This window comes from Coffea arabica, chromosome 8e (assembly GCF_036785885.1).
Source record: "Coffea arabica cultivar ET-39 chromosome 8e, Coffea Arabica ET-39 HiFi, whole genome shotgun sequence".
NCBI classification, from domain to species: domain Eukaryota; kingdom Viridiplantae; phylum Streptophyta; class Magnoliopsida; order Gentianales; family Rubiaceae; genus Coffea; species Coffea arabica.
Genome location: NC_092324.1, coordinates 47167835 through 47195367, shown reverse-complemented (window position 1 = coordinate 47195367; position 27533 = coordinate 47167835). Strand labels below are relative to the sequence as shown.

The window sequence follows — 27533 nt, the reverse complement described above, 5'->3', positions numbered from 1 at the left end:
TCTATCCTTAAATTGTTTCTGTTATTTACAGAAAAAGGTTGCTTGAAAGGCTAGCAAATTGAGTGGAAAAATTCCAAATGATGGATGGACGGCTAATGCTGCCCTACGTATTATTTTACACCTATTGTCTTAGAATATACAATTGTTCTTTAACTGTCTACATTTGTTGCCTACAATGTACATTGTCTCGTACAATTATTGTGACGAGTGCTCAGCCTCTCACTGGTGAATTACCTTCGTTTCATGAGTAAATACAAGCAAAAACAAGAAGATAAATCTGGCCCTATACTTGAAAAGACCAAATCCATGCGGATAGACTGTTTCTCCATCCAACCATAGGAATGGGAAAAAGATGGTGAAATACTTTTTATCTATAGTATTAACTAATTCCCAGTCGTTGCTCAAGCTTCACAATTTGCCTCAACTTCAAGCTCCATACTTTGGGGCCTTCCAAAGCTTAAATGCCACTTCGTGTAGAAATCTATCAGCAGGTATCACAAGGTATCCTCCATGCTGCATGACAAGGGGAGATGCTCAAACAATTACTTCAAATTCCAGAAAAATCGCCATGAATGTTATTATGTAGATGGTGAGTCACAATGATGATTATTGCAGATCAGTGAACCTAAAAAGCATCCAGTATGCTACTCACTAGAGGTAGGGAAAAGAAGCAAGAGATAACAATCTTATCACTTCTGCAACACTAATATGCATTAAGCTGAGTCTCAGCATCATCTACCTCACAAGAGTTGCAGAAATGACAGATTTTATAGGATCACCATAGGTCCTACATAACAAAATGTCAATACCAGAGAAACAACAGACGGCCAACAGCTTTTTTGAAAAGCCAAACACTTCATCCATCCTAAATTGCTAGTCCTATCCAGTTTTCCAACTTATGTGTAACAGTAGCTTGATAAGGAAGGAATTGGGTGCTGACTACATTTGATATTGAACTAAATGATGATTTGACACAGTGGACAACCCAGTCTCATGAAGTTCCACAAAATCAAACATGTGCACAGTAAAATTGGTGATTAAAAGGACTCCTCGTGCATTCCATGCTCGCAAGTGCAGCATGGCTATATGTGTAGATTCATCCAGCGGGGCCCTTAAATGCACTCAACAATTAGCAAAATAGAAGGGTTTGGCCAATAAATTTCCTACCAAATTTAGTTAGCAACAAATATTTTGTGAATGACCAGAAAGAAAAGTATGACGCTAGCAACGGGATAAAGGGAGCATGTAACTCTCACTTAAGATGCGCATTAAACGTCTATAAGTTCACAAATTTGTCGTCATAAGTAATTAATTTCCCAATCAAATGACCTCCATGAATCACATGATGGAAACACCAAAACTGAGAAGGGATGCAACAAAATAACCAGTAATAACAGACAACACGGCTTCAACATTCTACTTGATCTAAAGTTGGTAGCATTAAAAACATATTGCATGAGAACATCTATCATGCTTTCCTACCAAAAAATAATTCATGCAACTACCCCAGTCAAACATTTTTTAGTTCCTTGTGGGATACATATTGCTTTTGATTGTCAATGTCAACGTTGAGGAAGAAAATATTCTAAGATACGCAGAAAGGAATAAGAGATGCAGTTGGATATTCAATCAACATAACTTGACCAATGTGCATTACTACAAATGGTAGACAAGAGTATACAAAACAGATAGCATGAGCACCAGTTCCAGGGACCAAAAAGCATTCAACAATCAAAACAATTGAAAGCTTGATAACTTTCATGGAGATTAACAAATATCCTAAGAACAAGGAAAGAAAACAAGGATGACACAAGAAGAGAGAAAGAAAAGCATCTACGAGTTACATGCTGCTATTCCATACTGTGCTCCATAGGATTCAAAGCTGTACCAAAATTTATAAATAGTACCTCTTTAAAATTTGAAAAGGAATAGGTCTCAACAACATCTTTGCGAGTTACAGCATTCTGCCATTGAGCAATTAACATCGGATAGAGGTGCCTGTTACATAACATGTTAGATGGAGGCAACATGTGTTGGTTTTACTAGAACATACCCTGCATCATTTACCTAACATTTTCTCGCAGCTTCCCTCCTTTCATTGTGTAGCTTTGACGGGGGAAAAGGACAGATAGCTCAGAGTTACTATCATGCTCGGCAACAGAGAAACAAAGATTTGGATTTTCATCAATGAAGGTTCCATAACTCAATATAACAGACAGATGCAACCGAGAGCTAATCTCATTTCCAGGTTTTGCTATGTGCAGTAATGCACCAATTAAATCATTGACATGTTCAAGGTCCAAAAGACCATTTGGCTCTTCACCAGCTCCTATGTGAACAAAAAGTAAATCAAACTGGCTTGTCTCTAAAGTTTTCCCTCCTTCAAATCCAAGCAACTTCAGCAATTGAGAGGCCACAATTGATGAATCAGCCAGGGAAAGGCCACTGTCAATTACCTCATTTGACTGCAACATGGTTAATCCAAGTTTGCTCCCGAAGCATTGTAAATTTGAATTATTAGTAATTACAGCAGCTTTCATCCCCATAAACCTGAGATTAATTGAAAAGGTCAGAGGGGAACGGTTTATGGATGGACTGCAAATATTATCCTAGTCATACAGTTGGAGCGAAAAATTGAACCTCTCAGATATAGATGGAATAGGAGATTCAGCTTCCAAAGATTCTTTCAGATTCTAAAAACCAAAACAAAGAGGTGTTAGAGTCAGATAAATTATGCTCACCAATATATCTTAATTCAAAAATTTAAAACTTACGCCCTTGTTATAAGCTTCAGAACTATCCACTAGCTCTGCAAAATCTCTAATTATTCTTGAATCTACATTTTTTGCAAGGTAATGCCCAAGTAAATAAAGAACTGACAAAATGCAATTCAAAGATTAAGAGTACGATGCTAATCATATTTGAAACAACTGTAAAGCCAAGAGCTTTAATTATCATCAAATTGTCCAAACTGCAAAGAGACGCGTTATACTTTCACGGCCAAGACTGAATCTTTGGAAATGTTGAAACCTTTATTCTCAAGAATTGGAAATAAATTCTCATTATTCGTGAATCATAAATTAGTTAGACCTGCAAACTTCTAGTTCACAGTCATTAGCATTGCCGGGTGAACTAATGGCATGCTCAGATACCAATTTAGACTATCTTAGAATCAACTAAGACAAAGTAACTTATTTTCTATAAAACAAAATCACCAACCCCACCAAAAGAAAAGGAAAAAGCGGCCCCATTTGGCCATTTCAGCTGTAAATAGCAACTAAATACAAATCACAACAAAGGGCATAGATAACTCGAAGAACTATATATGATGCATAATAGATGTAAGAGATTATTAAGCGTAAAACGCAAAAGGAATAAACAAAAACTGGTGCATGTAGAGAAGCAGTTACCAGAAGGAAGAGGAGCGGAATGAGGGAGGGTCAAGAAGCCACAGCAGGCGAGAGAAGCCAAGGAATGGAGGTGGGTATGAGACGGGGAGATGAATGAGGCCAACCCATCTCCGTACAACACCAATGCTCTGCTTGGCTTGTCCGCCATCTCTCTCTCTCTCTCTCTCTCTCAGGTGACAGTGGTTACGAAGTCCCAGCAGGCAGCGTTGCGTTTGGGAAAGTCGAGACTAGGAATCAAACAGAAAAAACTGAAAAAGGAGGTCACCAGCGGCTTGCGGCCGAGGCTTATATAGCCTTTGCCAATTCCAAGTATGGGTTGGGCTTTGTCTTGGCTGTGAGTGGGTCTAGCCATGTGTATGGTAGATGGATTTGCACCAGGGGCCTAGGGCTTAGGAACTCTTTCTGTCCCTTCAGTGTTTTGCATTTTTAAAGACGATTAACAAGGATTGATTCCTACTTGCTCTTTAGCTTGAACCCATCCCTTATGGATCGGTTACAAATGAAGCATTTTATTAACTATTCCTTACTAACTCCCTAACTCGACCCGTTACTTGTTGGCAAGCATTTTATCAACTAGATTTCACTTCGTTGTCATTTTAGTAACCAGCATAAATGTTGTTTGATAATTGGTTATGTAGCTAATAACCTCTTGGAAAAGTAATCATTAATAATCTTATACCTATGTGATGTGCAACCACTCTTATATAGTTGTTTAATTTAATTGATGACCACACTATTCTTAAAAGTTTTTTTCTTATGGGTGATGATTAATTTAACGATCGCGTTTCTTGCTAATAGTGGCGATGAAACCCTATTAAAATGATTAAGTATTAATCTTTGCTATTTAAATGATTTTTTTTTAAAGCACCACATCTCCAATTTCCAAGGAGGCTGTTATTATGTCGTTGTTTGTCTGGTGACAAAATTTAAGTGTAATCATTTGACCCGCCAACCCTTAGTTTTTAGTCACACTTTTCAAAAATACTAAAATCAAAAATTACCTGCAATACACAAATTGACGATGTATGTGTTAAGCATTAGTAGTCAAGCAGGGAGAAAAGCAGAGATAAAGCAATTTGTCATAGCCAGTATAGAGTTTGCTTATTCATTATGAGCTAGACAGCTGCAATTACATGCAATCTAAGATTAAGCAAAAGTTTAAGGTCTGTATTGACGAGATTTGAACAATTAATCATCCTACTGCAAATGTTAAACAGTATTCAACTCTCAAATTTAAAGTACTGGAATACCCAAGAACAAAAATCAAGGATATTCTAGCTCTCTATTATAGATGACAATCGCCAAACACTAGGCAGATTGTAAAAAAGGCAGTCAATCATGTACAGAAAAATGACCCTAGTGAGCTTCACTAACAACAGTCAAATCTCAGGTGACCAGAAAGCAGAAAAGGAAACTGATGCATAAAAATGAGCAGAAAACACGCTAATGTATAATCCAAAGCTAAGGTTGGTTACAAGGAAAAGTAATGTACAGAAACGTTTGTAACCAACTGAAACATTCTAGCAGAAAATGCTGCAATGCTGTTGCTCTAAATAACTGCTCCAGATGAATATATGTACAGGGGGGCTTGCAGTTGGATTGTACGAGAGAATGAGATTTCAAAATTGATCAATCCATAGCAAGAAGAATACCAAGTGATGCCACCTCAAAATTCCCTGCTGAAGGACTGATTTTTGCACCTCTAAGAACTTGGTTGATATCTCTGCATCAAACAAGAAGCTGAGGAGCTAAAAGCATCCATGTCTAACCAATAGCAACCCCGAAATGATACTCTCCTCAGAATTTTACTTAAGCATTTTCAACCACTGTGTTGAAAACAAAACTGGGGAATACAGTGCTGATGTCTCTGGAAAATGAGAGAATCATGGTCAAATATTTTTTCAAGCTCTTCAAAATTGACAAAAGAGTACCCTTAGAAATGAATTGAAATTATCCCTCTAACAAGCTGACGAGGGCCGAAGTCTTAATAAGGAAGATAGCAATAAAGAAAGAGAGGGGAACTGGTACAACTTTCATGGGGCGAAAGAGTGCATGAAAGTCAATAGATAGAGAGCGCACACCATGTGCCTCCTACATATTGATGAGTAACTTCCAGTAGTGTAGGTGTCTTTGCTAGAAGGGGACTTCATGAATGTTGGAAAATGGTAAGAAAATGGAAAGAATGATAAACAAATAAGAATGAAGCCACAAGGAAGTGACATACTTCAAGTATGGAAGAGTCATGTTCCGCAAGAGTGAGGGATGCTGAATAACAAAATCCTTCCACTCCTCTTTATTAATTCTCCCATCCCTGTCTGCATCAACATCGGCAAAAGTCTACAAGTAGAATGAAAATGTCCAATCACAGCATGATCCATGAAGAAAGAGACCACTTAGTAAGCACGGAAGCATTGGTTAAATTTTGGAAAAACTAGTACCTTGTCAAGAATTTGCTCCAGAAGATCATCAGACAACTTCATCTCAGATTCCATTAGAATTGCAATCACCATTTGCTTGACCTGAAGTAAAGTTTTGTCGGTAACACCATAGACTCTAAATTGCTATTGCATGAAGCACTTAAAACTAATAGTTTGACATCGTAAGAATTGCTTATTAGGCCATTCAGAATGCAGATGATTCAAGGTGTATGAATAAGGACCAAGATCATGTTTGTCACAATGCTACAATTTTTTGTTAAAACAATGTGGAATTAGAAAATGCAATATGCCTTATGATTGGATGGTAACGAAATTCAAAAGCATGTCAAAAGCAGAATAAAAATGAACATCACCAACTTAAAGCAATATGTATGTGATCAATAACTTTCATAAACGTCATCAATAACTTTCATAAACATGTTTATTGGAATGGGATTCTTTAGAAGGGAGCCAACATTGCCAGATTAATGGGTGGCTCGTGAGAGTCTTACTAATTATGCAGAACAGAAATTGCAACGTAGTAACCAATCCTTTATTGGCGATACCATTCCACCTACTTGAGATGTTTAAGTGATCATGATTTTGGCAATCACTCCACAATCTTGTAAGTAAAACAAGGTGGACAAGGAAGATTCCAAACTCAAAGACTTTTTGCCCTTGTGAAATTAAATTCAAGAAGCCATTTCACAAGCAGCATTGAATGAAAGTCACTAACCTAAGATCATGCAAAACATTAGCGAACATACACCAACTTCAATTTTAGTCGCATTTTCCATCTCTTTGTCAATGATACGGGAAAAACACATCTCTTTAGAGAGCAAAGTATCATACCAGTTGAGTTCGTCCAAAAGTGTGCGCCTCTAGAATACAAAAGACCTAGAATGACAAACCAGAAAAGCTAATTCCTACTGACACCATTCAGCCCTAGTTGCTTCTACTTTTATTCTTTACTTTTTTTCATGTGTCTGCTGATTAAAACCAAGGCTGCTAGATGATCAAATCAAGAACAAGGCACCAAACTAAAGGTGGAGGGAGGGAGGGAGGGAGAGAGAGGGAGGGGGGCATTCTCAAAAGTAAACTTTATTTTCTTTATTCTCATGCCTTTTAACATATTGCAATTCTTTTTTTTCCCTCTCCCTAATTAATACTACATGACCATGAGTAAAGAAATTAATTGACAAGCCACAGACATTAGCTTTAATAACAATGAAGTCTACTATGGAAATTTCCATGGCTTTTATGAGAGTTGTGTTTGACTTATACGTTCAAGCTTACTTATTTGCTTATTTTATAAGCTTATTCTGGTATGTTTGCATGAGTTGCAGTAAAAATGACAACTTATTTTTTCACTGTAACTTTGAGAAAGAAATCCGTAATGTACTTTGGCGTACTGTAGTTTACTAACTATTGTAGCCAATAAATCATAAATTTTGTACTTTTAGAGTATTGATTTCAGCAACAGTATCTACTAACAAGATGTTCATAATGTACCAGCACTTACTTCTTCTCGCTCAATGAACCCTGTCTGTCTCAGATCATAAAGCTTAAAGACAACTGCGAAAGAATACGAGGCAAATTTAGTCAGTACAATCTAAATCAGATGCCATTCTGTCAGCCAAAGAATTGATTCGCCTGGTCACTCACAATCTATTTTTTCCTCCATTGGAGCACATGGATGGAATACATTCAGGGCATGGATAAACTCCTCAAACTCAATTACACCATTTCTCTTTTCATCAAAAAGATCAAAAACCTGCAAAGGTGGCATCAGGTTAGTAAGTGAAGTAACTAAATGCAAAACAATTTGCACAATGCACGAACATATCACAATGACTCCTTAACTGGTAAAGTGATACGCTAAATGTGATATAGCATGCACTATGATATTGCACAAAATGTTAATCAGCTACGTCAATTTCAAATAACATTGAGCTCCAACATGTGCAATAGGCGGTAACTGGATGACTCAAATCAACTTGAAGGGATGGTATGCAAGCTTCCAGAATTGAGGGCCTTGCATATGAAATCTGGCACTGCTCTCAGGAGAGCATGACTTTGGCTATCATAACAACAGACACAAAAGTTGCAGATATAAATAAAAATTGAACCACACAATAAAAGTATCTCTTGTGATCAGTTATTTATCTGTTGCTTTCCCTGGTAATTACTGAGAATCATGGTCTTTGATTCACAGGAAGCTATTTACTTTTGAAAGGAAGGGGACAGAATAATCCTATATAAAGATAAAAAATGGCAGATATGGAAGTATTTGATGTCCCAAGTCACAAGCACTTGAAGATTTCCAAGTAATAAACAAATTGCAATGAACAGGCATGCAAAGAATTGCCTGCAAACATTTTCTTTGGAGGCCATTGAAATGAATACACATGCAAAGAATTGCGGCTCGTTAACCTTCTGGCAAAACCTAAACATGCACAAAATTTTGATTTCCATCTGGATCAACAATGCCTCATTAATCAACTCCATTTCTTTTTTAATTGAAGAAATAATTCGAATCCAACTAAAGGTTAGACACCCAAAAAAATGGGACAAAGAAAAAGAAGAAGAAGTGTTTATGGAGCATTTACCCGATCCAGAAAAAGATTTTCACCTTGTGAAGTTTGAAACAATGCTAGCTGAAGCTCTTCCTGTAATTGCAATAAATATCCAAAAAAGAATCAGATTTATCAAGGAAAAAGAAAACCCAGTACACCTTTATTAAGATAGCTAAGAGACCAAAAATTACCGCAATAAGAGTATAAACCAACACAACTGAAAGCGAAAAACCTTTACGTTAAGCAAGAATAAATTAAGAATACCTTGTGGATGAACCCATCATCAACAATCGAACAACTCAACTTCTTAAACAACTCATACAATGCCTCCACTTCGTTTACTGAGACTGAAAAAAGTACAGACCATTGAACACATCAACTTTCGATTCCCATTCTTCCCAACTGTTCAAACAGAATCCAGGCTTTAAACCGAAATTCAATAAACAAGCCAATTCATCCCTGTAGTCTAGTACAAAATCCAATTCATTTCGAGCCTTTCTTTTTCAAGTCCAACTCTTATGGAGGATAAGAAAAAGTATATCTTTTTCTGCATACCACTTAAAGCTAATCAAGTTTCGATCTGATTAGTCCAAAACCCATTTAACATTAGAGATCATAAATTCCAATTTTCATGCAGACAAACATTTCCACAACAAGAAAGAAAAAGAAAACAAAAAACAAAAAAAAAAATCCATTAGCTGCTGTTTCAAGAAATTTGAAGCCCACGATACAAGAATTGTGGATACATGACATCTGTTCAAGTTTAAAATTGATATTTTCCATTTTCGTCATGATGATTGTTAACGCAAAAGTTCCAGGCAAATAAGAGAAAGATAAGAACTGAAACGAATGAAGTAGGAAGTAGAAAGCATTTACATCGAGATTCTTGGGATAGTTGAACGAGTTCCTTGTATGCACACCGCAGTTTCTTGGGACGGCGGAGATTTATGGGATTGGGAAGACACTCGAAACAGCCCGACAACGCAAAGATTAAAGCTTCAGCTATTGCTATAAATGGGATGAGTGCGGCGCAAATCTTCTCAGGAAATGTGAAAGAACTTCCCTAAAATTTTCACATCATAAAAAGAAAAAGAGAGGAAACCAATTAACTCAACGTAATCAAAATCTACCATAGAAACACATTCATTTGTGAATCCATTGAATTCATCTACCACAGAAACACATTCATTTGTGAATCAAAATCAAAATCTACCTGAGAATTGTTGGTTGAATCCATTGAATTCATCTAAGCAAAAATGCATTATACTTCTCACATTTTTCCCGTCACAGCTGGGAATGTTTTCTTCTGCTTTTTGCTGGAGAGGGAATGGTTTGAAATTGAAAGAATGAGGCGACTCACTTGGTTGGTAGCTTTATCCGACCCAAATGTCATATATATAAATAGACCTTTTATAAAAAAATATTAAAAAAAAAAACTCTATAGAAAAATTTAGGATCGTATTTTGCAATTAGCCCTTTATTTATTTATTTATTTTACCAGATAAGATACCCAAAAAGATATCTTTTTTTTTTTGACGAAATAGAAGTTTACCCAAAAAGATATCCAAAAGGTGGGGAATCATCCACTACTTCATGGTGTTGCACGTAAGAAGTTGCAGAAAGTTGTTTGCGTATGATGTTGACAGCCAGAATTTGAGTAACATGTGATGTGGACCCGAGTTGGAATTGTAATGTGGAGATCGCACTTGTCATCCGAATTGGCCAGCTCAACAAGATTGCAAAGAATATGAAACCAAAAGTCTATGAATATTGTGTACATTGATTTACATGTGTTTCACACAACACCTGCATTGCTTTTTATTGTACATTAACATGTTTTTTTTTTTTTGCGTAACGGCACATTAATGAGAGGTAAGGTTTGAACTCCTGACCTCCCATCCCACTATTAATGTGGTGGTCAATTCCTCTATTGGAAGTCGGTTATACATTAGCATGTTTGAATTACTGTTTTTAAGAGTTTTTATACTGTACGTTAACATGTTTCAATTGCTATTTTTAAGAATTTTTATAAAAAAAAATTATTATAACAATTTGATGCATTTAAAGTAAAAATATGATTGAAAAGTATTTTCACAAAAAAAAATGTAAAAATTTTTCTACAAAAAATCGCAATCTGATCATAAGCTTTCTATATAAAAAAAAATAATGAAGCTTGGTAGGGAATCCAATTAGTCGGTGAGTTTAAGGGACGATAATGACAGCTACATGTTACCAATTGAAATATTGGGTTGCATTTTTATGGATTTTTTTTGTAGAAAAATTACTGTAGTTATTTAATATATGTGAGGTAAAAAGGTGATTGAGAAATATGTTCACGAAAAAACGTAACAATTTTTCTTTGAAAAATTGCTGTCCAGACAAGGATTTGTAAAATCCATATATTCCGATTCGACTAAATTAAGGAAGCAACATGCTTTAAACTGTCACCGTGAAAGGGACAATGCACTCAATTAGAATTAGAGGTCCTGCGGCAGGAGTTTCCTTTCTCTGCCTCTTTCTCTCCTGCCCACTTCTTAAATTTCACCACTTGTCTTGTAGAAAAAATTGAAAAAAAAAAACAATAGACAAAGAATTAACTATGAAATTATTGCAAGTTTACACATTACTTTATCGGCAATGATTAAAGACACTTGACCTTTAAATTATTTTGGTCAGTGAATGTTTTAGAATAAAGAATTGTGTGTGAAGCCAAATTTTAACAAGTTAAATATCTATCTATACAATAATACTAGGGGGTCCGCCCGCACACAGCCCAGGTGTTTTGACTTGTGGGTTGGTTTTTGTATATTAACTTGTAGATGTTGGTGGCTATAAGTGTAGTTATATCAGTTGTAGTGCATCACAAAGCATGATTGGCGTGAAAGGAATTGTAGGAAATTATAATTTTGAGCTATGAAAGCAGAAGAATGAGCTTGGTATAATAAGCTCATTGTACAATGAGCTTATTACAATGAGAAAAATTGCAGCAAAACTGATAAAGTAGTCAATTTTGCATCTGCAAATGACACTTGTATTGACTGCAAATGATGCTTCACTTGATGATGCTCCAACAAAGCTTTATCACTTCACTTGTTGCGGTTAAAGCTCTCTCCATTCTCCAACAAACGTTCCCCCCTTTTACAAGCATTCCAATTCTCTTAACCATTTGTGTGGCTCCCATTCTTCAGAGAAATTGAATTGCATTTTTGTAACTTCATCAGCTTTCCCATTTAACTAACTCCCATTTTCTATTTGTATTAGTGCCAAATTCAATGACTACTTAAGCCATTAAGTTCATTATTCAAAAGCTATGTGCCCACTTAAGAGGGCATTATAGGCAACCAACATTGGCAAAATGTATTACCATGTTGTATTGTATGTTAGGCTTCACCATTTTCTCCCTACTTGCCTCTAACCAAAATACCTCTACAGAGAATAATCCTCATTTCCCTCCTCAAAGGGCGATTTCTAAACTGCACGTGCATTGGGTGTGCCTTAACATTAGTCTATATAATATATAAAAGGCGATTTAGTGTAAACATTATTTGTCGCTCTTTGAACTTTCGATTTTACCCTTATAGAACAAAACACGTTTTACTTTAATTATTTACCTTAAACATACCTAATACTAAGCACTATAACTATCAATATAACAATTATTATGTGAAAGAAATTTAGGAGATTAATTATTATTTTGGCAATGAAAAATTCATATAAAATTTACTTACCATAAATATTATACATCTATTTATTGAACACACGTCGAGTGTACACATCGAGTGAGTTTGTTTGGATAAGAGTTTATTTGGATGATTTATTTGAGATATTTACTGTAGCACTTTTGTGATGTGATGTATGTGAGATAAAAAGGTTGTTGGGAAGATAAAAAGGTGATTGGGATTTGTGAGGCAAAATTTTTTTTTCTAAATTTCCTTTGTCATCTTTGATTCTTTGACCACCTGTACAGAAAAAAAAAAAACACGCAAGTCTAATTAGATTGAAAATTATTTCAATTTTTTTAGAATAATATCGTCTTATTTTTTGCATTATGCTGTGTATAAAAACAAAACTATCATTAAAAAAATAAAAAGATAATTAAATAACATTAACACGATTTTTTTTTTTTTGGAAAATTAGGCATCGAAATACATTTAATATTTTTTGCCATTAAATTTTCGTATCAGGTAAGGCAGCAAATTTTCGTATTATGATTTTAGTAATCATCAATGAATAATGATAAAAAGCCGCGGTGTTAGTGTTACATTCATAATATAATAAAGATAATGTCGAGGTGTTTTGTAAAATTCAATGAATAATGATCAAAAGCTGCTGGTGTTACATCATCATAAATGAATCATTATACTTAATCTCCTTTACAATAAGTTGCCCATTGACAATACTTTTTTTTTATTGCACATTGACAATACGATGACCTGTTTCCGAGATAAGATAGGTTTAAGTAGTCCTGTCTTCCCGTTATTGCACCTTTGAATTAGCTCCGTCATTTTGTCTCTTCATTTCCGGCTATTAAAGCTGTCTAATCAGGTGGTGTTGGGCCGTAGTTGTTATGTTCTATCTTTTACCACGTGTAATTAGCTCCGTTATGTCCTAATTAATTTGAAAAGCGCACGCTCAAAATAAACATAAAGTTAATCTTATATATTATTTTTGAATTAATTAAATTTAAATTTAAATTAATTATCATGCATTTAACGGTAACAGTGTATATATTATTTTTAAATTAATTAAATTTTAATTTTAATTAGTTATCATGCATTTAACGGTAATCATGTATACACTGTCAGTATATATAAAATTAATCCATAAGCATAAAGGCACTACTAGTACACTAGCCATTGAGAATATTGCTAAACGACAAGATTACAATTTCTTTTAATTACAAGTCGTTTAGTGAAGACCGGGTGATTCAGTAACTAAGATTAATTAAGTGTGCTTACAAGAAAAGATTAAGTACATATTTGTTTTTCTTAGGCAATAAGTACGTATGATTTCATGAAGTTGGAATGTGAAAATTGTGCTAGCCGATTTTCTGCCTTATTTTTCCCTCCTTAATTCAAGAGAATAAACGGCACTGCAAGTCTTCAAACATTAGGTAAATTCAATTGTTATAATACACTACTTGACGTCATACCTTATATAATTGTGTAGCCTATTAAATGAGGTAACGTGCAGCACTATTTCTTGATAATAAATTAATTGTTCTAATACACCACGCGACAGTTGACCATGTAATGTAATTAACCGGGGGGTCCAATATTTTCGGGAATCACTATAGATCCCTTAATATCTCTCATTTGCTTTTCCACTCCATTTTTGTTCCATAACCATCCAAGCCCCGGTTCGTTTGCACATAGAAAACTTTTTCTTAAAAAAAAAAGGGTAAAAAACAAAAAAGCCTCTTGTGTTAAATTTAATATACAGAAAAACCCCCTATGATTTTAAAACGTACAAAACGACACATCATATTTTGAACTAAATTGTAAAGGCAACAGAATCTGTTAAAATTAACGGAAATGACTTATTCGAACCTAAATTTTTTTTTATACCTAATGTTTAACAAATATACCGGTTTTACTCCTTAGCCCCTAATTCTCTCTCTAGAGAATAAAATAAATGATTTTGTTGAACTGTCATTTGCTTAGTTATATAAGGGCATTTTTGTTATTTCGTCAGTCTCTGTTAATTTTAACGGATTTCGTCACCTTTACAATTTAGTTCAAAATATGAGATGTCGTGATGCACGTTTTGAAATTACATGAGGCTTTTCTATATATTAAGTTTATCACATGAAGTTTTTTTTTTATTTTTTACCAAAAAAAAAGATGAAAAAGCAATGAGAAATGCTTCGTTAACTTTCAAAAGATGAATTAGTCACATTTGTCGAGACAAAAGTTTCAAGAGAATTTTTTTTTCTCAGATCTAAGAATTTTTTGAAATCTATATGTTAGATCCGAAATTTCTTGGACCTTCTTATCAAATCTCTAACATCGATTTTGAATTTGAACCAATTGAATGGTAGATCTAAAGAATTAGACGTGCACGGATATTTATGTAGCAGCTCGCGTAATTGGTCAAATCTAATGGTTTGTGATTCACAGTGTAATCCTTCTTATTTTTTAGTTTTGTTAAATCTAATGATTTTTCAGATCAAATAGATGTGTGACATATTCTGTATATTTTCCACCATTAATGTATTTTTTTTTTGTCAAACAAATCATGCTAAACAATTTTTAACTAATTTATTAATAATATTGACTTCTATTTTTATCAAAAAGAAAATAAACCCCTCTCATGCAAAATCAAATTTAGATTGTCTGTCTAGCAAGCTAGGCATGCTCAAAGTAAAAACCAACTTAGACAAGTCCTCACCTATACCCTTGACTTTATTCAACACATTCAGGCGGCTCATATTCCATTATTTCCATGTGAATTTGAGAGGATATCATGTACCTTTATGATATCATATCCTACATGGCACTTACGTCTCAGCTACAATTAATTAATGATTTAATTCTCGGTTGCAAGTCAAATAGTCCCACCATATCAGTATCCTGGTGACCAAGTGGTATTTGAGACGTGCAAACTTCACGTAGAAACAAAGGCCTTTCAACCTTTGACAATGGCAGATTGTTGCTCCTCGACCAGTCCCGATCCATAGTCGTCTTTATCTATTATTCCCTGCATTTATGATAAGGCTGCCACGGTTGCCTCCTTCGGCCTATTTCTTGCTTGTAGACAGAAGAAAGATGAAGACAAAAGATTGTTGTGGTGATGGCACATCAATCGTGGTCATCCCTTATAGTGTGATTTTCTCTCATTTATGACAAATCATTTGATAATTTAGGCAAGTTAAGGTTCATGTTAGACGCCGCTTTTTTTGTGATAATGCATGCTGCTCTGGTTTCACTTGTACAATCTTCATCTTTTGTCCCTTAGCTTTTCCTTAATAACCTATCTTTCAACTGTAATAACGACTATCAGTTGCTGTTACTTACATGTGCAAAAGAATAATATTGAGAAACAACCTTTATGATAATTATTTCTAATAATCTTTACCCATGTATTCGATTTATAGTCTTATTAATACATGTTTTGACCCGTAGTAGCGATCAGAATATATGTTCTAATCCATAGTAGTGATCAGAACCGAAGCCATCCCAACTTTTGTTTACTAACAAAAAAAAAAAAAGAGCAAAATTTAATCAAATGAATTTTTCGATCCTTTACTTTTGAAATGTTAATTTCACGTCTCTTACAAATTCAAGTTCGTGAAATTTGATCTCAATGTAAGTTTATCATATGTTAGATTGAAATCACCATGTGACCTACATGCAGTCATATTTTATACATAAAAAGGTCAGATCCTATCTTCTTAGTGCTAAGTGCTAAAAATGAATATGGATTGCATCAAATCCGTTTTTTTTTTTAATAAATGAATACGATCTAGGTCAGATCATATTTTAGAAATAAAAATAAATATGAATCGAGTCATTTTTTTAATCACAAATTTGATCCAACCTTTTTTTTTTTTCCTAAAAAATGACCATGTGTGGATTACGTAATGGGTTCAGAGTAAAAGGTGGTAAAAAAATGTTTTGAATGATTTTTTATGTACACGGGGAAGCGTTGTTACACCATTTTTAAGGGTAGCTTAATCATTGAGTTCAGTTGTTCACTTGCGGGAAGAAGAGAGCACACACGCACATCGGGGGACACAATAGATTGTGATGTTGGTTCAGCCCATCATCGACAGCAGGTTCCGTGGGGCGACAGATAAAGTTATGACCCAGATTTATGCAATTAATTTTATTATTTCGTAAGAAGGAACAAGGTCGGACAGCTAAAGAGCTGAATTGGATTATTAGGCCTCCAAACTAAACTGGCCCGACCAATAAGTTCCTGTATATTAGACCCACCCAATTTCAACATATGTTGAGTGGAGCCCAATTCTAATATTTGCCTGTCTATTTGGGCCTTTGGATCCATATACTTGAATCCGACGGCATCTGCCACTTTCCTTCACCTTGGTACTCCACGTGTCATCCTCTCCATTTCTCTTCTGCCGACTCCATTTTCGTCCACTTCCAGTTCTTTCTTCCACTGAGTCAAACTCGACTCAACTCACCCCCCCTCTCTCTTTCTTGCCACTCTGCAACCATTAAGCCTTGCCGAATTTTCTACCGTTCCATTTCCGGTCGTTCTCAATTTCTCATTTACTAGCCACTTCTACTTTCCCGTCTAGTACCATGTCTTCAACCACCGCCGGGAGCTTTTCCTCCACGAGCACCGCAGCAGCGAAAAACGACGAAGCTGAAACTCTACGGCGCAACCGAATCCTGTCGAGCAAGCTCTACTTCGACGTTCCCCCTTCTAAAGTAACCCTAGAATTACTTAGTCCTACAAATTTCCCAATTATATGTGCTAATTTGCTTAATTTTTGACATAAGAAAGTTCTCATGCTTTTGTTACGATTTAAACTTTTTTTTTTTGATAAATTGAATCTGGAACAGGTTCCTCTGATATACTCGCCTTCATACGACATTGCCTTCCTCGGTATAGAAAAGTTGTAAGTTCTCTCCAGGCACGCTGCTGCAAACTTGCAGTTTTTCCTATTGTTGGGGTGGATTTTGGGAGGGGAGAGGGGTGAATTTGATAGTTATACACTATTTTTAGTTGTATATTTTAGGTCCAATTCATTAAAAATGCAGAGGCAGCTGATTGTCGGAAAGAAAGTATGGGATCATGAAAGATGGAGTAGGAAATTAATTGCCAGTCATACTAACCAGAAAAGCCATAACTGAGAATTAAAGCGGATAACGTACTTGTTTCCTCCGAGATGGGCGTGCTTTAGTTACTGCTGATTTACTCTATAATCAGATTGTCATTGCTCTTTACCATTGCTCACTGACTCACTGTACTAAAATTATGTTTTGGTTATGCAAATATAGGCATCCTTTTGATTCTTCTAAATGGGGCCGTATCTGTCAGTTCCTCATTGTGGCCGGTCTTCTGGAGAAAAAGCGCATAGTTGAGCCTCTGGAGTCTACCAAAGATGATCTCCTAGTGGTAACATCTGCTTCTCTAATCGAGAGTTCATCTGACATTTTATTGGTACTTGTACCTATTGTAGCCATGGTTCAAAGTCGCGGTCGTGGTTGCGGTTGCGGCCTGGACCGTTCCACATCGGTCTCAGCATATCGGTCACGGTCTCGGCGAGACGCGAATTTTTGAAATATTTAATATTCTAAAAATTGTAAAAAATATGATAAACAAAAATAATTAAAAAATTAGTAAAAATAATAAAAATTCGAGTTGACTCGAGATGATTCAGAGTGACTCGGTAAAACTCGGCCGTTTCAACCCTTCACGGTGACGTCTCGGCAATCAAGTATCTTGGTATCGTTTCGTCATGGTCTTGTCTCGGCCGGTGATGACTCAGCCGAGTCGTCTCGGTCTCGGCCGAGTCTTCGAACCATGATTGTAGCTAGATGGTCATCAAAGTAACTCATTTGGTATAAATCATCTATCTATCTTGCACCTCATCCAAGGAATCCAAAACTTTTGATTATACTCTTCTTACATGTGAATAGCTTGCTTCTATCCAGTCAAGTTTCATTCTTGGGTAATTTGATTGTTACGTGGAGGATTGTATCTCAATTTGCTGCTGCTGCAGGAGGACTTCAAATATTCTTAGCTAGCTATTATATGTGATAGGTGCATCCAGAATCATACTTGAATAGCCTAAAGAGTAGCTCAAATGTTGCCATCATTGTTGAGGTGAGGTTTGCCATGCTGTCGTTATTTGTTATGTGATTTCTAATGTACTTTTCTGGCAAATGATAGCTATGGTAATCAAATTTATGGATAACCCTTTAGGTTCTGATCACTTGATCATTTGATGTATGGCATTTAGGTCCCCCCTGTTGCTGTATTGCCCAATTGTGTTGTGCAGCAGAAAGTTCTTTCTCCTTTTCGCAAGCAGGTGAGATTAACTATGTGGCTTCATTTTCTTCTTGCTTTGGTTCTAAAAGTTAATGCTAAATGTAACTCTAGGTTGGAGGAACTATATTGGCTGCAAAGCTTGCTAAAGAACGTGGATGGGCTATCAACGTTGGGGGTGGGTTCCATCATTGTTCGGCTGCTAAAGGAGGTGGATTTTGTGCTTATGCAGACATTTCTCTTTGCATACATTTTGCCTTTGCCCGTCTAAATATTTCAAGGTAATATGCATACATCAGATGCTTTTTTTTATGGATTTAGCAATGGGCACGCTCTTCATGGTCAGATGCTTCCCTTGCTCATTAATTGTAACAATCAACAGGGTGATGATTATTGATCTCGATGCACACCAAGGAAATGGGCATGAATTGGATTTTTCTAGTGACAGTATGACCTTGAACCTATCTCCTGGCCTCGTTTTGCTTTCATGATATTGATTGGTCTTCTATCATACTGGCAGGAAGAGTTTATATTCTTGATATGTACAATCCTCATATTTATCCCTTTGTAAGTCATCTTCTGAACCTCGTTTGTATTTATAGCAATCACGTTTGCTGGTTTATATACAATTGGTATTTTGTTTGGGATTTTCCTCTCACCTATTCCTTTTTTCTTTTCCTATTATTTTTGTTCAAACTTACATCCACCAAGTGGTGATATCAGAACAGCACAAAAGAGATACTTGTGTCATGATGGACATTCTGTCTGAGCCATTAATTTTCTCTTCATTGTTGTTTAGGACTATGAAGCCAGGAGGTATATTGATCAGCAAATTGAAGTGCCGGTCAGAATGAGATTTTATTGGCTGAGGTTTGTTGATTTGGATTCTTTCAAGTTTTCAAGTTGGATGACATCCTTTTACATTTTTTAAACAGACTGGGACATTAACAAGCGATTACTTGTCAAAACTAGATGAAGCTCTTGAGGTATATAAATCTGTCATTTCCAATCTTGTATTTTTCGTCCATTGAGTTGTAGAAAATCTTCTCAAGTTCTTTTCCTTTTCTTTTAAGTACAGATATGAACTCCAATATTACATTTTCAGGTCTTTAGTGGAAAAAGAAAAGCAGACACTGAAATTCTCCTTGAGAAAGATGACCTGCATGGCTGCATGTAGTTTGACATATGCATCATGTATTTTGTTAGTTCCTGAATGCTTCTGCAAAAGTGAAAATCGATGTTCTGTTCTGCTAAACGCATTCACAAGTGTTGCCAACAAGCATTATTGGTGGCAGCATTTCTAAGGGGGGTTATATGAATTGTTGTTCCCTCCATCTTTCAAATTGGTTCACATACGTTGCCTTTTATGTGCAACTACAGAGAGAGAGAGAGAGAGAGATGACAAGTTCTTGCTGAAGTTGATACGAAGGCCAAGGCCATTTACCTTGATGTCCAACTTTGCTTGAATTTTCTTCAAGAATTTTCATATTTAGGCACACCGGCTGATTTGAATTTGTTTCTTGTCGTCCTTGATGTTAATCTTTATGAGTCGCTTTTCACATACAGTAACATTTTGGTGGAAAAGTTGGGGGAGTTCATCCCTGCAACATGGGTTTTCATCCATAAGTTGCATGTAATGTTCTATTTTTCCCTCATTCAGTAAAATGCTCATTGATGACTTGCTTCTGGACTAGCAACATTGTTGTTCTTGGTCCAGCTGTAATTTGGTGGCTTGATATATTGCATTTCCAGCTACATTATTACATATTGTAAATTTTACCATCTGCATTGAAGTTTTATGGTTTTGATATCAAATTAGTTGTGTCAATTGTTCATCTGTTGATATAAATAGTGCCTTATTTGGTACTTTCTAGGTTGCTTCACGGAATTTTAGTCCTGAGTTGATCGTGTACAATGCTGGCACTGATATTCTGGACGGAGATCCTCTGGGCAGGTTGAAGGTATTTCTTTTGGTTTGGTTCTTTGGTTGTCATATATCTGTCTGGGAAATTATTAAAATCTAACTGGGACACTGTCAAATTCGCTTTGCTTTTGTCATGTGTGTGTCAAAGCAAAAGAAGACAGAAAGCAAACGTAACGCTGCCGATGAAGATTTCATGAATGTTAACTATCAAATGCATATCTTTGCAGATCAGCCCGGAGGGAATTGCCACAAGGGATGAAAAGGTGTTTAGTTTTGCTCGTGAGAGGAGCATACCTCTTGTCATGCTTACATCAGGTAATTGCTTATGAACCTTACCCTACAGGATTTAGGACCCCTTTCTTTTTACTGTCCACAACGCATTTATCTTATGCAACTTTATTGCATTTTTAGGTGGTTATATGAAATCCAGTGCAAGAGTGATTGCAGATTCAATTATCAACCTCTCCAAGAAGTCCTTCATAGATCTGCAGAGTTCACCAGGGAAAATTTAACCGCCATAGAGTCCTTTTTGTGCTCCTATTACAAAAAACAAAATGTTTACTACTTGGAAATCAAAATAGGTTCCTCAATTTTTTCTTTGGTATGCTAGTCAAGTACTCCTGGAAAACGAAAAGAATAGTCTGTAGATATAGGAGAAATTAGAAAAACGCCATGGATGTCATCATCTCCTCTCTCTCTCTCTCTCTCTCTCTAAGTGGTGATATGTAGACAGGCTACAAGTCTAATACAAAGCTGTACTGCTGAAATTGTTGTTTTATTTTGGAGTGGCTGTAAGGAAGCAAGATCAAGAGATGAAGGCTGAAAGTTATTCGGGTTAAACAGTGCAGAGCACTCAATGAACTGGCAACTTGCTCCTGGAATTCATTGCAAAGGTCCAGTCTCGTTCAGACAAGAGTATCAGATTCTTCTGTCAGCCATGAAATGCTGAGCTGAAATGGTTCTATCAGCCATGTAATATATGTGTCACATGAATCTTTTTACGCTGTTGAGTTCTGAAACCTTTCTCTGGGATTGGGAGTTAGCTACTTAATCCTCCTCTTAATGACCAAGAAACCATGGGGAACGTGAGCCTTCGGCAAGAATACGTTGCTATAATTCCAATTACGAAAATATAAATTGGTTACTTCTAAATTATCTTGAAAATTCAAAAAAATTCTCGATAGGGGTATGTTTTGCGTTTAGATCATTGGTACGCAATGTGGAAAATATACCATGGATGCTTGTTAATTGCTGTATTTTAAAATAACTTTCACTGTAGTAAGGACATGCTGTGACTATGGCCTTTTTTTTTTTTTTTTTTTCAGAGGATATGCAAGACTAATGTTATTAATGATGTAGCTGAAAATCGTCCGGTACAAATGGGCAAACAAATTGTGTGATTATGACCATATTTGATAATTCAATTTAACACTTAAATTTAATGAATTTAACTGTTAATGGAACATATTTGATAATCTAATTTATCACTTAAATTTAATGAATTTAGATGTTAATATGTTCAGTGGTGTTTGATAACAAAAAATAGAAAATCTTAATAAATTAAATGGATCTAAATTATTTAGGCAAAACTTATTCAAAAAATAAGTGATACGTTGTTCACTCATCGCTTAATTTAAAATATTGTTTACTTATCATTTAATGCAAAATATGCTTAAATGGTTTCACTATTTGACAATTTAGTAGCTTAATAAATTTAAATTTTAGATTTCAAACTTTAGTATCTTAATGATTTCACTTATGTGTCTAGGGATTAAGGATCATTACAACAAATTTCAATTTCACTTATGTGTCTAAAGGATTAAGGACCATTACGACAAATTTCAGATTTTGGTCCTTTTTTGTAACGTTTTCAATAGACTTTAGAAGCATTTAAAGTTCATTCTAGAATCTTCTAGTAAGAGGGACGTTTCAAACAATAATAATACTCAAAGTTCATCTCTGGCTTACTTCTAATCTTAAGCTATTTTTATGAAAAACGAAAAATTACGTTAGTATCCCCAACCAATATTATTGTTAGTTTTTCCCTTAATCTGCACCAAAACTCTGCAAAGGTATTGTAATCGTTGTTTGATTTCCAGGGCTCCGCTAACATGCTAATTTTCTTTTTCTGTCTCTTCCCCAATTTTCCAATTCAATTTGAGGGCTGGTATTAATTTTGTGCATGTGGGCTTGTACAATTTTGTACCTTGACGTGCATCTGCATGTGCATGCGAGTTTCTGAAGTTTTCTTTGATCTTGCAGTTCTTGATAGATATATTTGGTTAGAGTAAGAAGGCGGCATCAATCATCATAATGTTGGTAGAGTTAAAAGACCGGCTTACCCAAGCCATTCGGGATATGAAGAATGCTACTGTTGTGGATGAGAGCGTAGTGAATGAATGTCTCAATGAGATCACCCGGGCACTTCTTCGAGGTGATGTGCCCTTTCATTTAGTTAAGGAATTGGTGAACAATGTCAAGAAGAGTGCCAATCTCAACAATCTGCCATCAGGGATCAATAAGCGCAAAATTCTTGAAGAGGTATTCTTTTTCTTGGTTTAATTTTCCGTGCTTTTGTTATTTTTTTGACTGCATGCAGTGCATTTAGACTTGGCTAATGCCCACATCAAGTTTGAAATATGTGAAAATTTAGAAGGTAGAAGCAAAATTAAGTATGGTGAATGTTTTGTTGCCTGATTTCGCAGCTGGTTGTATAGGAGGTTATTGGTTGAGACAGATAAGCAGTTTATTGGTTGATTGATTTCTATTTTTTCGGGATTACAAGCTTACAACTTTCTATTGCTCTTTGGTAGATGATCATGAGACTGCCTGGTAAATAGTAGTACTGACCTGGGGAATGTGTGTATGGCCCTGATTGAAATCAAAACAATAAATAGGGACTCTTAATATCCTACTTGCAAGATTCTATTTTGGTACATCCTTTGTGAAAAGGCCAGATAGGGTCTTATCTCAAGTTTTCTCTACTGCAAAATTATGATTCAAGGTCTACAATTTTCTATACATCTGCCTAAATTCCTGGCAAAGAGCATATCATGCTTGCTTCTTATTTCTTGCACTAATTCGCCTTTGACTGCGACAATCTCTTCAATTTTGTGCAGAGCATATTTAGTGAGCTCTGCAACATGTTAAATCCGGGAAAACCATCTTTTACCCCGCGAAAGGGGGAAACTAGTGTTGTGATGTTTGTTGGTTTACAAGGTATGGTTCTCTTCAATATATTGCTAATTCAGTATAGTATCTATATCTCTGTTTATATGGTATGGGTAACACCTGTGAAATAATTAGTGTTGGATCTGTGTTTTTTTCAACATTCACGATTTAAATTTCAGGAACTGGGAAGACCACCACGTGTGCCAAATATGCCTATTATCATCAGAAGAAGGGATGGAAACCAGCATTGATCTGTGCTGATACATTCAGAGATGGTGCTCTTGACCAGTTAAAACAAGATGCTGTGAAAGTAGAAATACCCTATTATGGAAGGTAACTGAAACTTTGAATGCATAATTTTGCAGTCAAATAGATGCTTGGGATATAACGTGGTTAAAATGGCATTACGAATTCTAGTGTTTTACATTTTGTCATCATGCGTCCCTAGTTTGTTAAAGTTTAATAAATTTGTTGTGAAGTTTCATAAAATAAAAAGTTGATTATCCTTTGAGGGGCTTACAACCAGCAAAGCAATTGTGATGAATTCTTCAAGCTATATAGTTGCTGACATTTTTTGATCAAAAAACTTGAAATAGTAAATAGTTACACAGCAGTTTCAATTTAGATTATGACTTTTTTCCCTCGTGCAGCTTTTAGAAGGACTCTGATCATGTTTGTTTCATTCCTTCAGTGGACTATTGCTGATCTTGAAGTTCATTTCATAGGAATTTGTAAGTTGCAATAATCACCCTTTTCTTTTTTGCCTAAACAGTTCCACAGAGTCAGATCCTACAGAAGTTGCTTTGGAAGGACTGAAACGGTTCAAGAATGAAAACCGTGATCTGATCATTATTGATACAAGTGGGCGTCACAAACAAGAGGTCGCACTTCTTGAAGAGATGCGTCAACTGTATGAGGCAACGGTAACTTCAACATTACGAGTCTAATTGAGTGCAAGCTTAAATGTCTTTAGTTGTAATTTTAAAAGCCTTTTCCGGTAACGTTCCAGAAACCAGATCTCGTGGTGTTTCTGATTGATAGTAGCATTGGTCAAGCAGCATTTGATCAAGCTCGAGCTTTCAAACAGAGTGTCTCTGTTGGAGGTGTGATTGTCACTAAATTTGATGGTCATGCTAAGGGAGGGGGTGCTATCAGTGCGTAAGTATGGTAGCCAAGTTAGATGTTTCTTGCTTATATTGTTTCTTTGCCTCATCTATGAGCTGCATTATCTGCTCCTTCAACTTAACGTTATCTCAGTTACATTTCCTTTTCTCAATTCTTTCTCTTCATTTAGATGCATGTGATGAGCTGTTGTTGAAGGTTAATAGCCATTTTTTTTTTCCTGTTAAGTGCATGTGTAGGGATTGCTTCATTTGTAGTTTACACTAGTAGAGGAGCAATTTAGACTTCTGTTTCTCATGGACAATGATGATTGGATTACCACATGAATCCGGCATATATGGTATGCAAGTATATACATGAGGGCAAAGTATACCTAAAAACTTTAAACAAGTTAAAAATATCCTAGGCGTATATTGCAATAGATTATCTGCATGTTCTTTTGCTTGGCCTCTATCGCTTATTTGCTCAGACTCCCCTGCTTTTCCAGCCCCAAATTCTGGAAGAGTTAAAAAAGGAAAGTTGAGAAGGAAAAGATCTCTGTGCTGCTGCCACTAATCATCTCCTTAATGAACAGATAGGAAAACTTAGTCATGACTTTATCTTTTATGTCAGACATCACCTTCGATAATGCAAAGCTATAAAAGTTCAAGCTTCTGTTCATCCCAACCAATAAATGAATTAATAAGAAAAACATCAATATTCTGATCTAGGCATCTAAATATATTATTGCCAATATTATAAGCATGGTTCGCCATCTCAGCCGAATTATAACCGGAACGTAGGGGACAGGTACGATACCGATTCTCGAATCATAGAGAATTCCATATTCGCGGTAATTCACTTTGACTCGACTGATATTGATCGATTCGAATCTGTGATGCATGGAATTGGCCAAAATATCCGAGTCTATTCGGAGTCGATTCGGATTTTTTTTTTTTTTTTTCAGATTGTGCCTTTTTGGTATTTTCTATTTTTAATAAAATTTTCAAATTTTTTTGAAATTTTTTATATGTTATAATGTGAGTATCACCTAATATCCAATCGATATGTCGCGACGGATGTGAAACAACCGCAACCGCGACGTGATGGTGACCCGCCACAATGAACCATGGTTATAAGGATTTGAATTTCTACTCTTCGTTTCTCTTGCTTAGGCTTTCTTTTGATATCTGTGATTCATTTCATTCAGTTTATTCATTGTAAGGATTCCTGTTTGATATCTCACCTTATGCTACAGTGTGGCAGCAACAAAATGTCCTGTCATATTCATAGAAAACGGAGAGCAGCTGGATAAGTTTGAAGCTTTCGATGCCAAGGCTTTTGTTTGTCGTCTCCTAGGTAACTATATCTATATTACTTAATAATGCATATTTCCACTGAGATATTTGATCATTCTGGTTTCTCATCCCATAAACATTTCAAGTTCTGCACTTATTTTCTTCGCAATTACAATCAGGTAAGCATCATCCAGCTGAGCTAGTGGACAGATTTCGGGACTCCGTGTCTCTGGATGAACAGGCTGACTTGTGCCAAATGTTTACTGATGGAGAAAACTTTACCTTCAAAAAGTATCAGGCTGTTGTAAAGCACAATTACAAGGTATGGAAGCGTCAGGTTGCTTGCATTCGTAGTTGTATCATAATATCTGAGATCACCCCTTCTATTACTGTCCAGATGGGTCCTTTATTGTTAAGTCAAGTCCGGGATTTGCAGCCAAATGTCCAGGAAAATGTGAAACCAGAACAAATGAAGAAATATCTGATCATGATGGATTCACTAACGAGTGAAGGCAAGTAATTTTTAATTTACTGCATTCTTTTAAGCTTATTTGGGCTTCATGATTGAAAGGTTATAGTTTTTTACGTTCATCTGATCCAATCTTGATATTACAGAATTAAACAGCTCAAACCCAAAGATTATGAAGGAATCTCGGATCAGGCGCATAGCACAAGGCTCTGGTTGCCATGTAGGAGATGTTATGAAGATGTTGGAGCATTACAAGCAACTCGCAAACATGTGCACCAGAAGAAAAATGGATAATATGACTCGAATGATTTCAAGAGGCCGGATGCCATCAGGCGCTGGCATGAGTGGTGATCTCATGAATATGTTCCGACAGCTGAGTTCATCAGCAGGCATGGCCAGAATGCTTAGCGAAGCGATTTAGGCAAATCTTCCACAATATTTAATGGTCCACCAAACCACAATTGAGAAAGGAAGAGGACCAGACTAGAGTGGTAGTTGAAAAATGAGTTAATGGTGATTGCAGACCATTAAACGAGCAACCTTACAAATAATTCATCTAGTTCTTTAATGGGATGTATCCATTAGATTAGACCTTATTTTTCCTCCACATATTAATATAAATATAAATATATTATCTTCTTATGATTAATTCTCCACGATTGATTTTTGGTTCATTTAGAATGAATTTGCATAAGATTTCTATAGTTGTGAAAATCCTTTTTTTCAAATTTCTCAGTATTAGAGTCATCGTCCTTCAAATTTAAGTCAATGTGTGTTTTTTTTTTTAATTCAAGAAGGAAAATAAATAAAGAAATTGTGTAATTATGACGGATTTAGAGGAGAAACTCACATAGTACATCATTTGAGCATAATAGTGGTATTGAGTTCATAATCAAAATAAGTAGTGCTCATTAGTGCTTTGAAAGTATAAATAATAGCATTGAAATCAAAATTATACTCCTCTTTTTTTTTCTAGAAGGAAGACTCTAGATGGTACAAAAGAAAGAGTAATAAAGAGAAGAATTTGATAATGAAACTAAAAATTGTAGGATCACTTGATTAATATTGGTCTGAAAAATAAATCGAATATTATATTAAACACTGAAAATACATCCTACCTGACATTTGCACATTCGTATTTATTATTTGCTCGGAGTCTCCCGTCCAATCCGTCCTGAATTCCTGGTCGAACAAAATAAACATATAT

The 27533-nt window shown here is 35.6% G+C and overlaps 4 protein-coding genes across 5 annotated transcripts; 2 read left to right on the top strand and 2 right to left on the bottom strand.

Moving 5' to 3' along the window:
• Positions 1–63: 63 nt before the first annotated feature.
• On the bottom strand, positions 64–4498 carry LOC113703459 (uncharacterized). Its single transcript, XM_027224826.2, has 6 exons — positions 3411–4498; positions 2775–2836; positions 2641–2693; positions 2068–2550; positions 1908–1998; positions 64–513 (listed from the first exon to the last, which is right to left on the bottom strand). Exons 1-6 carry the CDS (start codon positions 3556–3558, stop codon positions 427–429), a joined length of 924 nt encoding a protein of 307 aa, XP_027080627.1. The 5' UTR covers positions 3559–4498; the 3' UTR covers positions 64–426.
• Positions 4499–4637: 139 nt separating this feature from the next.
• On the bottom strand, positions 4638–9840 carry LOC113703225 (calcineurin B-like protein 10). Its single transcript, XM_027224521.2, has 9 exons — positions 9617–9840; positions 9280–9466; positions 8668–8750; positions 8437–8496; positions 7493–7601; positions 7350–7402; positions 5849–5929; positions 5635–5747; positions 4638–5277 (listed from the first exon to the last, which is right to left on the bottom strand). Exons 1-9 carry the CDS (start codon positions 9647–9649, stop codon positions 5220–5222), a joined length of 777 nt encoding a protein of 258 aa, XP_027080322.1. The 5' UTR covers positions 9650–9840; the 3' UTR covers positions 4638–5219.
• Positions 9841–16531: 6691 nt separating this feature from the next.
• LOC113704281 (histone deacetylase 2) lies at positions 16532–21338 on the top strand. Of its 2 annotated transcripts, none has more exons than XR_003451675.2 (13): positions 16532–16799; positions 16935–16990; positions 17373–17490; positions 18139–18201; positions 18338–18406; positions 18478–18644; positions 18746–18810; positions 18884–18930; positions 19163–19207; positions 19299–19349; positions 20238–20324; positions 20436–20602; positions 20699–21065. XR_003451675.2 is itself a non-coding variant. In XM_027226080.2 (13 exons), the coding sequence occupies exons 1-13, from the start codon at positions 16671–16673 to the stop codon at positions 20797–20799; spliced, it is 1086 nt and encodes a 361-aa protein (XP_027081881.1). In that variant the 5' UTR covers positions 16532–16670; the 3' UTR covers positions 20800–21338. The 2 variants fall into 2 exon arrangements, 1 of the variants encoding a protein (XP_027081881.1); XM_027226080.2 differs by having other exon boundaries at positions 20515–20602; positions 20699–21338.
• Positions 21339–22226: 888 nt separating this feature from the next.
• Positions 22227–26975, top strand: LOC113702734 (signal recognition particle subunit SRP54 2). Its single transcript, XM_027223863.2, has 10 exons — positions 22227–22359; positions 22550–22828; positions 23407–23506; positions 23638–23791; positions 24231–24381; positions 24468–24616; positions 25818–25918; positions 26037–26179; positions 26255–26369; positions 26473–26975. Exons 2-10 carry the CDS (start codon positions 22601–22603, stop codon positions 26745–26747), a joined length of 1416 nt encoding a protein of 471 aa, XP_027079664.2. The 5' UTR covers positions 22227–22359; positions 22550–22600; the 3' UTR covers positions 26748–26975.
• Positions 26976–27533: the final 558 nt, after the last annotated feature.